At 39.3% G+C, this 18,756-nt stretch overlaps 1 protein-coding gene across 8 annotated transcripts in view; it reads right to left on the bottom strand.

The window, feature by feature from the left end:
* The window catches only part of CLASP1 (cytoplasmic linker associated protein 1), a gene marked incomplete at both ends in the record, with an annotated part of 141,220 nt that overhangs the window by 69,648 nt on the left and 52,816 nt on the right, over positions 1-18,756 (bottom strand). For 5 of the 8 annotated variants that reach the window (XM_079539318.1, XM_079539321.1, XM_079539319.1 and 2 more), the window contains 11 exons: positions 2,635-2,805; positions 3,980-4,029; positions 4,568-4,735; positions 6,284-6,361; positions 7,039-7,098; positions 8,020-8,090; positions 8,751-8,886; positions 9,508-9,653; positions 10,967-11,059; positions 12,153-12,226; positions 13,147-13,299. In XM_079539318.1, the coding sequence (XP_079395444.1) occupies positions 2,635-2,805; positions 3,980-4,029; positions 4,568-4,735; positions 6,284-6,361; positions 7,039-7,098; positions 8,020-8,090; positions 8,751-8,886; positions 9,508-9,653; positions 10,967-11,059; positions 12,153-12,226; positions 13,147-13,299 (1,200 nt within the window). Of the gene's footprint in view, positions 1-976; positions 1,001-2,634; positions 2,806-3,979; positions 4,030-4,567; positions 4,736-6,283; positions 6,362-7,038; positions 7,099-8,019; positions 8,091-8,750; positions 8,887-9,507; positions 9,654-10,966; positions 11,060-12,152; positions 12,227-13,146; positions 13,300-18,756 lie in introns of all 8 variants that reach the window. The other 3 variants (XM_079539320.1, XM_079539322.1, XM_079539323.1) reach the window with 1 other exon arrangement.

Here is an 18,756-nt window from a genome sequence, read left to right as displayed (position 1 = left end):
CCTTCCAATCATAAGTTTAAGAGCCAGTTCTGGAGATGGTAGACAATTCTCCCACTAAATATTAAATCGATGCATCAGTAATAGGAAGGAAAGAAAATACGTGATAACAGCACAGCAGCACTTCTCAGAACACCACATCCAAATACAAGCACTCATCAAGGATACTAACACAGTCCCATCAAACAGTAATAGATCCCTTGAAAAGAGACTTCTAACAGGAAAAAATTGGTTGGGCTGGGAGGAAGTGTCTTCATTATGTGTAGAAGGCCTTGTTTTCAATCCCTGTCTGCCTCAGAAAAAAATTTCCCAGTGATTTTGTTTTGCTTGAAAAGAAGAATAAGCTTTGACAAAAAGCCAGACAGCCAACTATACTGCAGGCCTTCCCAAACTAGCAGGCTCAGTGTTCTTGAAAGAAAAAACTTTCCTCCAACTGTTTTAGATGTAAGCCATCTCAGTTAACAATAAAGAGAGAGAGCTCAGATTTAAAGAGGGTGACTAAATACTCCTTCCCTAGAGATCATTGTTTACTGTCCTCATTTTTCTGCCATGTGATCATCTCATTCAATTCTCTTGCTGCTCAGTCTCTTCCTGAAAGCATTTGGCAGTTGTGACCTGAGCTTTGGATGGAAAAACACAGCAAACCTTTACACAACATGGAGTAAGAAAACACAAGCCCTGCTTTTGTAATCTGTGCTCAGGTCACCGTCAACCAAAAGCGCTGCTGTAAATAGGAAGACACACATGCAATTCTGTGATTAGAAATCAGTCATGAAACCAGAATAGTGCCATTAGCAGGGAGCAGCTTGAAGAGAAAGTGAAGAACACCCCATGGCATCAAAATGAGCAGGACAACCATGCAACATTTCATGCAGGTCACCAGTGAACATGGATGAGAATCAGTAACACTTTGAGAACAGACCAGGTAGAGAGTGGTACGACTGTAGACACATCTCAGTTACATAGAGAGACTGCTTACCCTCAGTTTTAGTGGTAGTACCATCTTTAAGCAAATTAAAAAAAAATAAGGCAAGGATTAATAGGGAAGAATTATTAACATCAACAGAAATGGGCACTATATATTAGCTAGAGAAGTATGGAAAACAAATTAACACAAACAAATGCAAGAAGTTTGAGCAATAAATTAGAGCTTGATGAATCTGTAGAAAAGGTTACAAGTTTTTCTTCCCACACACATCTAATGTTTGTCAAACCCCACTTTCTTTGTTTGCCTCACCATTTCTCTCATGGAGACGCAAAGATAGCAAAATCCCTGCTGGCTCAAAAGGAAACAGACTCCTTTAGGAGCAGCCATGCTTGCATAACATGAACAAACACAGCGCATTTCCTGGTTTTCTCCTTCAGTGCCTTAAGAGCAACAGTAACACTGTACTCAGTTTCCAGGCTTCAAGGACAAAACCAGCTTTTAGATTTTCTTCCCCACTTTCTGTTCTTCTTTGTGACATACATCAGTGCAAAAGCATATTTGCCATTGAAGCCAGCACACCGTGCATCTAAAGGGTGGCTGTATCCTTAAGTTCTGAAAGCACGTTCTTAAGCAATCAACTCCACAGATCTGTATCAAGTGCTCACTGCAGTGCATCTAAATCTTGAACTAAATATGAACTAGCAATATAAATCAGAATAAAACATGAACTTCTGAAGCAAATACAACCAATACATTAAAGACACTATAAAGGACTTCAGATATAGAAGAGATGTATCTACAAAGGGAATCTATGAAAAGCATCCTTCTTTAATCTGAAATAAGATCAAATGCTCAACACTAAGGAAAAACTACATTTCAGCTGACTCAAGAAAGGAATGAAGGCTATCGGCACAGCTAAAATCAAGAACACTGACTTTGACACTCACTAGGCATCCAATTTTTCTCCCTCTTGCAAAGGTAAAAATCAATAAAAACCTCAAGAATTAGATTACTATGCAATCCGCAGAATTATTCGGTGTTGGTCACTGCCTTGCACTTCCTACTTCAGCAAATTAGCAGCATCATCTCCAGGAGAGAAAGATCAAATGCAAACTTTGCTGTAAGAAACACTGGTGGGTACCTGACAGCAATACACAGTGCTTGGACAAAATAGCACAGTGTGGCTATAATCCAAGAAGAGTCAGCAATATCTTACATCCCAACTGTGTGATGAATTGAGAAGGCCTGCTTTTCTTTGCTTCTGTATCTTTTACAAAATAAAGTAATCAAACTCAACAAAGATGTACTCCTCAAAGCACCGAACAATCCATAGAAAACAAGTGTCAAGGAAAGGAAGGAAGGAAGAGGAAGAGAAGGAAAAGAGACAGAAGGAAATGTCAGAAGTAATAAAGCACTAAGCATTTTCCTCAACAGCATCATGGAACCAGAAGAAGATCTACTTTTCCCCAGAAAGAAGGCTGAGACTACCAAAACAATTCACAAAAATGGAAAGTTGTTCCAAGACAGTTCCTTCGCAAATTTTTTGCTTAATTCCAAAAAGCAAGAGATCACACACGTACGCCCAAGAACTGTTAGCCATCTCAGAGAAATGTTCTTCCAGTTACAGAGTTTGACATTCAAATCAAGTTACCTAGGCAATTCCTGAGAATAAAGAAAGCTGACTGCGACAGTAGAACATATAGGTTTACCTAGTGATGCATATGAGCCTGGGGGCAGGGCTGCAGCAGAACTGAAGGGGGTGGATGCTCCAGAAGATGTCACTTTTGACTTGGCACTAGCTGCTGCATTCACATCAACGTCACTGCGGGATCGCTGCAGAGATCCTGGTGTTGACACAGATTTTGTACTTACTGTAGATGCTGCAGATGGGAGTGGGAGACCCAGATTAAAGAGATTAATTTTTTGAGCTGTGTGCTTCAAAGAGCACAGCAAGCAGTTTAATGTACTATTTTTAACTCTCTCTAATTGCACTGAAATACTTAAAGAATGTCTTATCAGGGTAATGTGGGTTTCCCCACAGTGACTGAAAAGACATTTCAAGAACTTCATCAGACACTAAACCTAAATGACAAGAAAAGGCCACCAGGCCAGCATTACAACAAAACTCAGGCAGAGTACCCATCACCAGCTTGTGAGCTGCCATCTAGAAAAGACTCACAAAGGTCCTTCAACCAGGTTTTATACATTGCTGGAAGTACCTTCCTTCTCAAAGCATCTTCTCATGAGGATCACTGTTCCCACTACTTCATGTTATTTACCCTCTGAAGCAAAAAATTTGTCTATTCTGCTGCAAGCATGCATGCATTTGTGGGCACAATAAAGTAGGCGCCACACAAAATTCTCCTTGGATCCAAGGTGTCAGCAAAGTATGCTAACAGGGGCAGAAGGTGTCTCTGTTATGCTCTGTATTCAGATGTACTACTTAGGTTATTATATGCATATGCTTAAGACAGGAAGGTTGTCTGTACTTGTCGACAGGAAAATACAGAAGCATTTTTCTTATGTATTCCCTTGTTGCTGCACTTATAAAGCAAAATCAGCAACTCTTGGTCACACCCAAATATTCTACTGGTAAAAATAGATTAATCAGAAAGTGAAATTTAACACTGTAGGAATTCTGTGCATACAGTGCCTCCAATGAGAGCTGAAACCATAAAAAACAAGTGAGAGAAAAGTGTAAGGGTGAATGCTAGGTAGACTACCTAGCTGCATTTACTAGCATCAGTAGGAGTCAATTCCAGCTATTTCACCCCTAAACTTACCTTAGCTACAATTTTTAAAGCATTTTAGCCTTCCTTCAGGTGCAAGCAGCAACAAAATACAAGCTTTTAAAGGCATCACTGCATCAGATGCCAGTGTACAAAAATGGGTGTACAACCCAGAGCTGATTGAAAACTACATACTAAGGTGCCATTTTTAAGGAGTAGTAAACAGAAAAGTTGTCCTTTGCACACTATAGTACACAAAATACTCATTTTACTTCTTCACAATTCCTCAGCAACATCTCACCGCATTTTCAGCTCCTATTCTCACCTCTTGATGTAGTACTTCCAGTAGGACTTCTTTTGGCAGACAGTGGACGGCTGGAAGTTAATATAAGTATTTATTAAAACAAAACTGATATATCACAGTCAGCAGTAACAGTGCTTCTCTGTTCCCTCAGTACATAACTGAGTTAACAGGAAGTTACTTATATTCAGGAAAGACTAACAAAGCTTACTTTTTAAAAATATAAATACAGCATCGTTATGAAATTCTCAAAGGACTAAGGACTTATGTATGTTAATTGGGAAGTGATCATTAAGAACAGGCTGTAGGTTTAAAAGGTTGTATCAACATTATGGGTATTTTTCAGGTATCTTCAGTTGCAGATGTTTGCAGCTGAAGTTGATCATCTCTTTAAGAGAAGCAAGAATACATACATGTATCAGATGTATGCATTTTATTTTAATATAATGTAAGCTAGATTTTAGTATAATCAAGTGTTGAGGCCACCGATAACCAGACGAGATAAGCAAAGCACAGAGTACCCAAAGCAGCTCCTGTGAATTTGAGGAAGCAATCACGTTATCTCTGCAGTTGTTTAAACCAAGAGAGAAGTAAGGATGCCCAGTGACTTACTTGAGACTCTCCTGGGAGCTGGAGGAGGAACGATCCGACTGTGGCAAGGACACAATGCTGTCAGAGTTCTTCAAATGCGACTGCAGGGCCTTCTGGTAGGAGGACTCCAAGGTGTGGTACAAATGGTCTGCCTCTCTGCTGAAGTGACTGTGGAAACCCCAGTAACACCTGGGAACAAGGCACAATGCTGTTAAGTATTTCCTTGTCACGTTTTAAACATCAGTGAAGCACGTGGCTGCTTAGTGGGCTGCTTAGTCCAGACATTTCAATCATCCACAGCCTCCATGCACTTAAGGCATACCACTGAGTAACAAGATTGCAAGAATGACAGCCTCACAGAAGACAAAGCAAACAAAAATAACAAAAAGGGGAACTTACCACCTCGGGCTCTGTACAACATAAATTACCAAAAAAGCTTTGTCACAAAGGAAATTCTCATATCCCTCCTGTATGTATGGTAGCTGTCTACCATACATAAGTGACAGACCCAGACTAGAACCATAACCAGAATGAAGTTAGCATAGGACTAGCTGATCAACAGACACTTCAAAAACAAGCCAAAAGCAGAATACGCATGCATGGGCCTGATTCAGGAAATCACCAGCAGGTGCTTTCTTCCTCAAGTTTAACAAATAGCTCTCATGCATCGCTGCAGAGAGAAATCTTTTGTAGAGTTAAGGCTGCTGACTATCTTTTGGGAAAATTAAAGAATAAGATGCTTCAATACACTTCCAATCAGTACCATACTGAAAGTAAAAGAGCATTTAAAGTAGGAATTCCTCTCTGGTCCTCATCTCCTGACTGATGCTAAAACACCATTCATTCTCATCACAAAGGAGATGAAGTCTCTCAGCACTTTTCAGGGGCCAACTAAGGGGTAGTTTGAGAGCAAGACCATTAGCTCAAATGAATCAAGAATTGTTTGTATGAGACAGTCAGTTCTCAGAGAAGTCACATGCGTTCTCACAGCAGTAAAAGGAAACAAATTTCTGTCTTACACACAGTAATGCTTAATTAAGAAACATGGGAAAAGAGAATTAAGTAAGTTGTAAGGTTTTATTCCATTTTCCTTGCTGACTTTTCAGCTTAACTAGTCACCCGCTGTGAAACCTCAGTGGATGCTGTATTTTTCCAGTAATGCAAACTTTCCCTTTCAAAAGGATTTAAACAGTCTTACTGTAAAACACCTCTGCTTACAATATAGCATTTAGATTAACAGAATATACTGTTTAGTGATTTCTTATTTAACAGCATCCTCTTTCTGAAGAAAGATGTCCCTGTTGTCTTCTGAACAGAAGATCACAATCCCAGTATAAGAGCACACTATCCTAAATACAGACATTGTAACAAATGCAAGGGATCTTCAACAGAAAAAAAACTAATTACATTCTCTGTACACACAAAGATATTGTTTCACTGTCAAAAATAATTCCTCTATTTAGATAATATTTAGCAGCATACCAGCATAGTGACTTTTATTTCAAGAATAACAAATACCGCAGTATTGTATGTAGGTAAAAAGAAAAGAAAAAACAACAGAATAGCTTTCTTGCAATCACTTCATATGACATCTTCTACTACCTATTCCCTTTGAAAGGGAAGAAGTGCTAGCCTCAGTTGCCAGAACATTACTTGTCTTTCAGAGTCTCCAACATGTAATATCATAACTCACAACATAAAGAAAGGGAAGAAAAGGTAACAATAGCTTCTACTTACTTTCTTGCTTCTATCCTGGCTTCAGAGTCTGCATCATGAATTCCCTTCTTTATTGTTTCAGCTAACACTGATATGTGTCTGAAACAAGAAAGATACATGGTCCAGCAATCCAGACCAGCATACTACTTTTACAAACACCTAACTTGGCTTTCCCTAGTGTCCCTGAACACAGTTCTCCCCATTTCCACTCCGTACATTTTGTAGCTCCTACTCTTCTAAGTCAGTTTAATTTCATTCACACTGCTGAGTAGAAAACGGCAAGCAGCATTCTTCATTGGTCCATCTTTAGTCAGGTAGTTGAAACTGCCTGGGTCTGAAAATACTTTTCTCAACCCTTCTGAAGTCTTGGTCAGCCAAGGGCTAAAGAAATTGGGTCCCAATAGGTATCCCACAATTGCTTCTACTGTTCATTAGTCTGAACTACTTTACAAGCCTCAGATGCTCCTGTTAGATGTATAGGAGCCATCACCTCATCTTCTCACTTTAAGGTGCAAAAGGAAAAAAAGATTTATCAAGTTCAGAGATTCGTTCAGACAGGTTTTCTAGGGCTGGCATAAGAAACAGACTCACTGAACTCTGGCTGCCAGAACTACATGGATGAATTGCAAACATGCACACACACAGATGCTTTCCTTGCCACAAATATATTTATTACTAGAACTATGTGAATCTCACCTCTAAGACTATTCTTTCTACAGACCTCACCTCCCAGACATTAATAGGCTAGAATTAACTTCTCTGTTTTCAGAGCTTACCTTTCTAGGGAGTGGGTTTGCCACTCTTGCAGCAGCAGGTCTAAAAATTCAAAACAGCGCCTGAGAAGAAAAAGGAGAAACGTTGAGTTCTCAAAGTTAAGAGGCACACTGACTTCATCATACCTGCCTCTGCACAGTAGTCACCTTTTGTTATGATGGTTCTCAGGACATTATAATTCAAGAAGAGCCACAACAGAAACATCAAGAACTCTACAAATACTGTCAATAAAAACTGCAAAGTAACTGGATTCATCTCTCTAGAGGGTCTCAACAGAGAGATGTAAAACAAACCAAAAGGCACCCTTAGATACTGGCAAAGATACAAATTAGAACCACCCTGTACTCACAAGAGTTCAAACTTCACAAGGAAACTCTGCATCTTGCTCCTTTTCAGCTTCGCTCTTCATCATTTACAGAAAGGAAGGCATTTGTATGATGTGATTTTTTTCAAGTTTTCTCACAAAATTCCTCAACTACAAAGACCTTTTCATTTAACTAGAGAAAAAAAGAATCAATCTGTATGGCACAGGCAAGAGTATCCCAGCGAGGCTGGCAGAGTGTACCACACCCTGATTTTAAATGTAGAGGGAGCATGTATTCCCCAGCAATACCACAGAGCAGCATCTCTGCTGACAGGCTTAAAGAAAATACATCACTGCAAAGATTAGTAATGGGGAACAAAAGCATGTCTGTGGAAAAAAAACAATTTTAAAAGCTAATGTGACATTATAGGTAAGCAGAGAGATTAAAGAACATGCTTCTTTCAGAGAAACTGCCTTTTTCTCTCAGTGATGCTGCATCTTATGTATAATAGCTGATTTTGAATTTGTTCCCAGCTCACTGGGGAGAATAAGACGAATTCTCTGGAGCAATGTCTGTAACAGCTCTTTCCACAAATAAAAACAAATATGATTTTTATCTAAAGTATACACGATTCTATTTACTGGTAAACTACAGCAGAACTTCAAACTAAATGCTCACCTTCTAACCGCAACAGACTTGGAGGTACAATTACTGGTTATGATGGGTATTAGTCGGGGGATGTGTGTATGCTAGAACAAAAGAAAGAACAAAAACAGGAAGAAAACTTTATAGTTCTGTGGAATGAAAAGTAATTTGCAATAGCCACCTGAGCTCTGTATGCTTTTTTTAAAAATCAAACTGCTAAATAAGGAAACACTTCTGAATGTAGACAGATTCTTCAATGTATACATTTTAACAGTAAAAATGCTTTTAACAGATTTTATTTTTTCTTCTGTCAAAGAGCTGGAGTCATTTCAAGAGGATCTGAACAGTCAGTGGTCACAGCTTAAGAGTTGTCAGGCTATTTGCAGGTTCCCTAGCAGAAGCCACCTCTGCAACCTAACTGTTTTAGGCAACATATGCTATCTCTGAGGAGTTTTATAGCATACTAAGTCTGTATTGCAAGTCAAGATTTAAAGCCAATTTAAAAAATTTGCTCATCTCTGAGGGATAGAAATACCTCACTCTATAAAGAAACATTTTTCTTATCACTTCTGCCACTTTTTCCTGCTATGTAAGAATGGCTTACCTATCATCATCTACCTACACAAGGCTTTATTACAACTGGAGACAGACAAGCCTAGCACAATCAGAAGAGTAGATTTGACATTTAATCAAACTTTCATGGCAGTAACATCCATATTTTCTCAGAAACAATGAGATGTTGTTCTCTTTTGACTGATACTTACTCGAATGATTAATCTAACTGCTACAACACCAGAAGTGGCCATGACTTTGGCACTATTTGGAATTAGATTAAAAATTGTTGGCATAATGGCTTCTGCCCCATGATCAAACTTGTTTCCCAGAACTGATGATAAATGTCTGTAAAACACAATGAAGTCATACTGTTAAGAGTGCTAAGGATTAAGCAAGTCAGATTTCTACAGAACATAACATCAGCACATGTAATATCTCAATCTTCACAACTGTCACCTCCTCTCCAACTCTAAAGGACAGAGCAATTTGTTTTTGAAATAGCTCCTTTCATTTCAAGTTCAAGTTCCTCGTTGAACTGAACTGTGAGAAATATTTACTAACAAACAAGTGTGACAGTAATAATAGAACTATTTCTCCAGACTTATTAGTTTCTTTGAAGTGATCAGTTTTGCATTCATATGCATGATTTTCCACAAAAAATTTCCACAAAATTTTCCACAAAAAAACACTGTTAGAAGCACTACAGGCTTTTTCTTAAATCATTTCATTAAGAATAAAAAAATCAAAAATCAAAAATATAGCTCAGTCTGAACTAGAACAAAACACATTTTTGCATCTCTCAATCACTAACGGTTAAAACTCAACAATTTGTTGAACTACATGAACTCGGTTTTAAATAGCCATAGCAAAATTTCAATCTATTAGTTAATTCGTGTGTGTCTTCTATTCATCATCTGTTCCATGTTCCTACAACCCATTTCAAGCATGTTTGGAAAGTAAACTTACCCCAGCGTGATACAAGCTTCCCGCACTACCTGAGATCGCAGGTCTTTAGCAGATAATTTAAATGCTCCATCCAGGAGCCGTAAGTGTTGGAAGAAGTTATCGTATTCTGCAGCTCCAGCCAACAGTAAGGAGCGGATCTTTTTCAACTGTTGGCATGACAAAACAAAGCAGTGACTGTTAATGAGCAATGTACAGAAGGACACTTAGGTTCAGAGCTCGTGTGTTGCTCCCAGGGTCTCTGTACAACCCACTTCTTAAAGAATACCAAGCAACTTTATTTCAGACCTTACATACAACTCACAGGTTAACATACTAAGAATACAAAGTAATATAAACACAGTAGCTAACTGTTACAGCAATCCACAAGTATTACATATGGCTTCTACAACTGTATTGTTAATGACCCAAACGTTACGTAAGCCAACAGTTGTCAAAGGATCATTTTTATTCCTCTTAGTATCTACCTACTTACAATAGTTTCTAAAAGCATAGAACCTCACATAGCTAGCTAGCATCTCTGAAAGATGGGTTAACTCAAAACGCTTGACTTACACTCATATCTGAGTTGTACTGACTTAGATCTAGAATTTGTTCATTGACTTCATTAAAGTAAATAATTACATGGGCCTATTAGAAGTGCAACCCTGACCTTACTAAAGCAGCATATTTTCTAGTGATACTGGGACCACAATTTCTTCATAAAGAGTTTATTCTGGATATCTCCATGTGACCTCATGAATACAGTCCCTCTATTCAAGCTTACTACTTTCACTACAGCAAAGAAAAATGAAGCTGAATCAGCACAAGCTGATGCTTTCCTGTAATAGATGACTTGACAGATATGTCATAGCTGCTGTACCAGTGTTCAAAGTCTACTATATAGAAAAGTGTATGCATCTATTTGTATTATGCAAATGCTCCTCATCTCAGAAAACAGGACAATCTTGGTATGCATACAACACTCACTTTTCCACTAATGCATTTCCTACATTTATAACCATTTGTTCAAAATTTGTTTAAATTTTCTGAACTGTTTGCTTTTATTTCCGTTTTGCAAAAGTATAAGTGAGCTGTCTACAGGCAAAATGACTTTCTGCCTCAACAGCAGGTTTTAAGAGATTCTGGATATCATTTTTGGTATTTCCATCACACCATTTCAGCATCTGTTAGCAAATTTCTAGCTTTACATCTAGATTGTTTGCATGACTTCCAGTTCAACCTGATGTTGGCTTACCAGATGCCTTTTTATCAAAAATAGTATCTTCATCCAGAGACATGGTTTAAACTCAGTCTCATAAGGAAATGCTTCCCCTAAGCTTGGGGAAATACAACAAATGTTCACCACTTAAGCTGCAATTCAGTCTTACTCTGAGATTCTCTAAGCAAATTCTTTCATAGCATAAGCTCAGTGAAGGAAACCCTTATATTAATAGAGTTCATGACAAAGTTAACTACTTACAGCAGATACTCTCTGTTCCCAGTCATGTTTATCATCAGATAGTATCTCTCTTATTTTGTTTATGGATTCCTCAAGATCCCGGCTAGAATAAATCTGTAAATTTAAATAGAGTAGAATCATAACATGGGATTTGCATAATGCAAAAAATTTACAGAAATCTCCTTCAAAAATTATAACATGATCAGAGAATAACTAAAGGATTGTCATCTACTGTTTTACTGCAGTTTCAGAATTTTAAGCAGTATTTCTGTACTGCATACAGCCAAAAAAGTTAATGAGAAAAGTTAAAGTCAAACATATAACTGGCATCTACAATAAAACAGTCAGTAAAATGCTAAAATTCCTGCTTTATGGAAGAGATAACTGCATATGCTTTATGGAGCTAGTCAACAATCACTGTGCATAACCAGGGAAAACTCATTCCCACATAGAAGTGAGACCTTAATCTAAACTGGTTATTAAAACTACAGGTACTAAAAACGTGTATACAATTAAACAGACACCCTGTATTGGAACACAGAAGAAAGCTGTCAAAAGAACAAAGCCAGTCAGTTTGAAAGCAGATTCACTGAAAATACACAAGTGTATCAAAAGAGTAAGGCTAACTAAGTCACCATCCTACCCTTCAGCCCAGGTTAGGTTCAAGGGTGAGCTGGTAAAAATCATGAGCACACTTGTGTGGTCTTCTTGCCCCAGCACGTAAACTGTGAAGGAGGAGAGGTGATGCACCCCACATACCAGCTACCTGACTAAACCTGCCACCAAACACACACTATTCCATCATAGCACTCAAAACAGCAGAGATGGAGGCACAAATCACCTCCATTGCTTTCAGTTTCCATATAAAACAAACGAAACAGAGAGGCTCCTGGGGACTGGAACAGTGCTGTATGATCACACAAAACATCAACAGGCCCCATCCAGTGCCAGCTCCAGTATCTTCTCCTATGGTGCCTCTATCACAAACCTCCTGGCTCCCTTCCCTCCGCTTCTGAGCACTTTACACCAATCTAATGGCATCTACCACCAATTTGAAGTTCAACCCCTACATCCTTCAACCTACCTTTCCCTTAAGGAAGACTCGCCAGCATTCAAGCAAAGGGATATCTATCAGCGATAAGAACTGGACTCTACACCTATCTTTTGCTGTTCTGTGTTATGTACTTTAGCTTATAATTCTACTTACTTGAACTGCTGGGACATCTTCAAATGCCTTAATGAAGTCTTCTTCATCCACAGCACCTGCTCCCTCTTTGCCTGCTGACAAACAACAAAAAAGTCTTTTCGATCTTCTTATCAAGAGAATCAATTAAGAAACCACCAGCTATCTATCAAGGCACCTAATCAGGAGAAAGTTCACTATCCACACACAACTTCAGAGTGCTGCAGATGTAATAAAAATAGAGGCAGGAAATATCAGTGCCAGGCACGAACTGCACATTTGTAGCATCCTTCAGCTCCAAGGCACAGAGGGCATACTACTAGTCATTATAGTAGTCACTCAACAGTTAGGGGCATAGTCTGAAAGATGAAAGGGAATATTTACTTTCATTATATGGGAGATTTTATTTTAAAGGATTTAATCCTATCTATAATAGATGAAGGTGCAGATCTTCTGACACCTGCACAAGCAAACGATAAGGAAGATAAACAGTCTCTGGAATATTAATCACATTAGAAACCATGAAAGACAACTTCCTCCATTTCTCTAGATCTTTTGTAATGACATTTAGAATTGATCACATTCCAAATTATCACTCCCTTCTTCTCTTTCACCTTCACTGCTAGCAATGCCTGAAGGTCTTAAAACAAAGTCAACATGTTTTAGCCCTTAAGTTTTATCACGTAGCTGTAAGCTGCCTGCATCAGTCCAGCTGAAGAGTGACAGCCATAAAAACAAAAATTCAAATTATGCATCACTGACACGTTTCACCCAAAGCTCTCACTGCACAATGACACAGTTCCAACCTTACACAAAGGCAGTGTATGCTAGAGGGATGTGAATAGTGTTTGCAGACTCATGTACATTGTACAGACTCACTTGCATTCAGGCAAACATACAAGTAACAATGTCACATGGGAAACAACCGCTTCTGGGTACCGGGAAAATGATATGGCCTGAAAATGCTGGAAATAAGCTCAAACGTGAACACTACAAATATTCCATGTAATCAGCTTACTTGAGGACTTGGATCCCAGAGCTGCAGACCCAAGTCTGCGAGTAGTCCCCATTCCAACTCTACGTGAGTTTGCAGGGGCCTTTGATGATGTAGAGGAGTTAGCTGAGGAAGGTCTGTTCCCATCCACAGAGTCTTCATCATCAAAATTTTTATCTGCCAAAAAAAGAAAAAGCATGGTCAACCATATCAGGGATTTCTAAAGGAACATGCCAATGTGATGGCAAACACATTGCCTGGCCTGCTAAAACACGAGCTGGATCTGCTCTGCCAGTTTCCTTCTAAGCAGCTTCTTTGTGATGGCAATCCAGTTATTCAGGAATGACCACCAGCCAATGAGACCATTTCTACACTACCGCAGCCACTACTTTATAAACCTTTCAATGACTGTGTTCTGACAGAAGAAACCACAAAACAACAACAAAAAGATAAAACCAGAGCTAATACTTGAGCTGCCTACAGTCTATATCTCCAATTTATGTATTTTTTGCATGTAGTTTAACATGAGCTGTTTTGTAAAAAAAAAAAAAAAAAAAAAAAAAACCACACAACAAAAAAACAACAATAGACACGAGGAAATCCATGTGTGGAAAAAGATCAGGAAGAGCCAGCTGGCCTTTCACACCATGCTAACTGCCTGCACAACATCAAGAACAAACAACAGACTAATCCAGGAAAGATCACATGGCAACACCTATGCTGCTGATAAGCCACAGAGGTTTCCCTTTGGGACCATTAATCACAGACCCAACCTAAAGCTGTACATCCATTCTATGTTTTTAAGTTATCAGCAAAGCTTCCCTGCAACAAAGCAAGGAAACAGCAAATGATTATCTAAAATTAAAAAAAAAAAATAAAGGTGAACTGAAACGTATAGAATCCTTTGTATCCATCCAAAGGCCCTACTTCCAAACAGGACATAAATTAACTACAAATGAATTACAGTCACTTTTATTTTCAGTGAAGGTCAATTCAATTCCAAAAGAGTGCTTATATTGCAGTTCTATACAAATTAGCTAATCCACTTTAAAAAATGGCCTTAGGTTGAGAGGTGGCAAAACATTTGGACAGCTGATATAGATGAAGTGCATAATTTATTCAGGGTAGGAAAAGCCCCTCAGTCCCTCATCATGTAGCTTTTCCACAATAACATTTAATTCAGGATTTGAGACATGATCCGTGCCCATCTCAACCCAGTGATTCATAGTATGGCCCAATCTCACTGTTTCCTTTGAGAAATTTCACTCAACAAACACCACAAGCAGGAGCTTTAATCCATCCCTACTCAGGAAAGCACCTGGGAGCATCAAGTAACCAATACAGGCTCCTATTGGACACTAATGACTAAAACTCCATATACATTGAGCTTCCTGTAAGAAAAACTGGTAACAATAAAGACACATTCTAATCAAGTAAAAAAAAAAAAAAAAAAAAAGAAAGAAAACTGTATTGTCCTTACCCTTACTTTTCCCCCCCAAAAAAGGCTCATAACAGCTACATAGAGCTGTCACAGTTTATCTGAAAATCTAAAAACTACATCTGCAACCTGTACATTTCTGCAGGATGGCACACTCCAATCACAGCACTGAAACAATATCAAGACAGCATCCAGAAAGTTAAGGAAGATGGCCAAAGATGCTTTCCCATTAATTTTAACATTCAAAAAGCCTTGGATTATGGCAAAGGAAAAAAAGAGTAACTTGTAAAGGAAAGCAGCGGCAGTAACAGGTATTTCAGTTGCTGCTCAGGCAGAAGTGAACAAGACAAAAATGAACACAAGCTTTATGATTAAGAAATTTAAGGTCACGGCAAGAAATTCGAGGTCAACTTAAGGAGAAGAGCAACCATTATATTTAGGACATGGGATCCATCACACAGTGCCCTAAGGCAGCCATGGAGACTGTACTATTTCCCATTGACACTTGCTGGTTTGTTCTGACATACATAATTGAAAATATGACATTCTTAAAAAGAGCTCAGAGAAAAGCCATGAGAACGACTGGAAAATACATTTTTAATCCCCTGCAATGAACTTCCACTTAATTTGTTTACCCTGGTCAGATGCTTAGCAAGTTGCTTGACTGTATTTGTTAACACAACAGCTGAAGACTGCGTGTAGTTTTCCAATGTGATTTATTAGTGTTGTTCCTCCATCTAGTAGAAAAGGTGCCTTACTTGGCAAGTTCTATTACAGGAGTATATTAAAAACACTGAATTCTGTAGGTTGTTTTTTCTTTTGCTTTCTTTGCTGTTTGTTTTTTGTTTGTTTTGTTTTTCGTTTTCCCTGAAAGATACAGCCTCGTTCAAACAGGAATTTTACTTCAAAAACGTTATTGGTCAGAGTTGCACAGAAGGTCACGGTAGATGAAAATAAGACTCTAAAATGTGTGATCTCTGAAGCCTACAGAAAGGGGTTTAAGAGAGGATGATAAACTCGTACAGACCTTGAATACACCCAGGCCAAATTCATCCAATTTACATTTATTTCAAATGCTTACATTTAGATATTACAGAATCACAGAATCACAGAATCACAGAATCACCCGGGTTGGAAGGGACCTCAAGGATCATGTAGTTCCAACCCCCCTGCCTAGCAGGGCCACCAAACATACACATTTAGATCAGGATATTAAGCAAATATTATTTATAATATATATTACCAGCCAAGAGAAAGTCGCTCATTCTCGGAAAGTACTTCATTACTTCAAAACCACTTTTATCTGGTAATGCAATTCCCCATCAGTTGCATTACAGGCTATCTAAACACTATTATTTAACTTACTTCCTCTTCTACCCGTACTCTTAAAACCCCTCCAAAAGGGAGTGAGGGTGTGGTTTGCTATTTTATAATACATGCAAATTCAGAAAAACATTATAAAGATTGCACTCCTGTAGTTTATTTAATTGCTAAAATGCTATGTAAAACAGGCTTCTCTGAGCATTAGCTATAATCAACACACACAAAAAACACACAAAAAAGAAATACAAAAAACAACCAGCCCACAGTTTTGGAGACGTTTAGGTTACAATCCCATCTCTTTTTCATTTAGCCTACAAAAATATATATATAGTTATCAGAATAGTTCAACAGCCAAACAGCGTTTTCTAATCTGAACAGTGAAGAGTAACAGAGCCACATTCAGAACTGCACACTAAGTCTTCCAGCAGCACGTGTGCAGGACAGAAAGAGAAACAAAGAACAGAAAGAAACCTGAACACATGAGATCAGAAAATAAGAGAAAAATAAACAATTATGCATTACCATGAAAAAGCCTTCTCCCCCCTTCATTGACTGGGATCACAGCAATCATTTCAACTAAGATCATTGTGGTTTTGTTTTTGTTTTTTTTTTTCAATCCATCTGCAAACCACGAGGTACCAAATTCAGCATGGGTGTAACTCATCACGCTGTCGGAGGTGCACCAAAGCAGAATGTGTACCAGGCTGTAACATTAATATTTTCCCACCTTACGAACCCCCCGGCGCTCATTTAGTGGGGACACAGCGCTCTCCGCCACAGCCGTGCCCTGATAAAAGAGACCTTTGTCTGCTCACCACTCCGCTGTCTCAGGGAAACAACACAACTGGCTTTAAATTTTTCAACTCCTTTACATTATTTAAGAAGAAAAGAAATGCTTACAAGTACATATCCTTCTGCAGATAAGCTTCCTCAACATTCCTTCATATTTTCCATAGCGTGCCCAGATATAACAGTGCTTCGCAGAGAGCCGCGGCTTTCAGTCCAGAGCATAATCAATCACTGCCCCCCGTATTCATTAAGCATGCTGTCTTCGCACATGGATTTAAACAGCTATGGCCTCAGTCCTCTCTAGCAGCTCTGTGGGATTCTCAGGAACATCCATTTCAGCCTGGGAACTGCAGTGCACTTGAGGAAGGGAGCAAGGGGAATGAGCAGCACACGCTGCAGCTGAGCTGCTCTGCCCGGCTGGGCTGCCTTGCACCAGGATCCAGCCTGGCTTTATCCCCTGGGAAGCGCTAACAGGAGCATCTCAACAGCTGTCATCATTTGGCCATGACGAATAAATTTAGTCATTATTCATTTTAGAATGTAACCCCTTCATGGCCTGGCCAAGGTGTAAAACAGGGCAAAGAGAGCATCAGTTGGTCAGGAACTGCAGCAGATAAGGACCAGAGCTTTCTCTGCCTGAACCATCAGCTGGGACCTTTTAAAGCCAAGCGTCTGGTGTTCAGACTCCCTCCCTGATGAAGTGAGATGCTTTCTGGCTTTTAAAATAGAAATCACCTCTGTCCATACTGAAGATGCCCTGCCACAGCCTGCAGGCCTGACCACAAGGCACCACACCTGTCCTCACCCCTCTGCACTCATTTACCACATGCCCCAAATCCAAGCCGAAGAAGAAGAGGGCTGGCAACTTTTACACACCTCCTTTGACAGCACATCTCCCTTCTCTCTTCACTTGTACATGAAATGTAAGCAGCTAAATCTTTATGTTGGCATCTAAGTGGAGCGGGCCTGGAGAAGCACTGTGTGCTGTGCTCTGGAGGTTTTCCACTTGGTTCTCAGCTCCTGACAGCAAGCTCAAAGGAGAACATTGATTTTTAATCAGAAAATATTATCGAACAGCATGCAAAACAGTAACTGCAAAAAAATCAAAACTCAGACATTTGCACCTGTAAATCACTCATTTGAAGACAGCTGTCAGCTGGCTGTACAAAAGCATTGCCACTCAGCACTCTGGTACCTCCTGCGAGCACAAATCAGCCAACACATCTCACATTTTACCACAACTGCTGGTCTCTGACAGCAGTCTCCCTCTGAGGTTCAGGTGAAGGCCAGCCCTGGAGAAGCCCTCCTTCCTTCCCTCCCTAACACACAGGGATAGCACCACTTGCTGATGCTGAAGCACATCATTCCATGCTCAAGCCCTGCTAGCAGTTAAAGCTCAACTTTCTGAAGACCCAAGGGCCCTCTGTGAATACAGAGGACACAGAATGCAAAGCCACCAAAGGCTATACAGTATGCTTCCAAGTCCCTCCTTACTCCTCCTCCCAACCAACAAAACCCAACCTGCATTTAGCCAATGTTTTTCAAGCAGCTTCCTTGGGCAACTCAGCCTCATCCTCATGTTCACAATACAGCGATGATCATCAACCTGAGATAAGGTGGTACTCAGTGCCAATCCAAGGATATCATGCCGGGCCAGTGGATAAATGTTGGGTTTTTATTTTTTAACAATCCTCCTAGTAACAGCAGGCTGTACATTAATCCAAAAAGTTGCTAGAAAATGACATTCATCTTCTTAGCTGCTGCCTCATTCTGTCTATTATGAGCAAATGAAGGTGCTCATAACCTAATGAGTCAACTGCCATCAAAAGGTAAATAAGATTCCTGACAGAAGTAACATTTGGAATTGCTTTCTGCTCCAAATATATCACACTTACAGACAGGCAATTGTTTTGATATACATTCTGCTCAGTCTGCAAGCAGACATGACATTTCACAGCGTATTGCTTTCTGTCATCCCTCTCAGCAGAAAAACAATTGGATACTAATGGCAATAATAAACAAGTCACATTTCTGCTAGTGCATTTATTACACCAATTCCAGTATAATAAAGTTAACCAAGGAAA

The sequence above is a fragment of the Tetrao urogallus genome (assembly GCF_951394365.1).
Source record: "Tetrao urogallus genome assembly, chromosome: 8".
In the NCBI taxonomy this organism is placed as follows: domain Eukaryota; kingdom Metazoa; phylum Chordata; class Aves; order Galliformes; family Phasianidae; genus Tetrao; species Tetrao urogallus.
The sequence above is the reverse complement of the archived record's forward strand: the minus strand, read 5'-3'. Positions and strand labels throughout refer to the sequence as shown.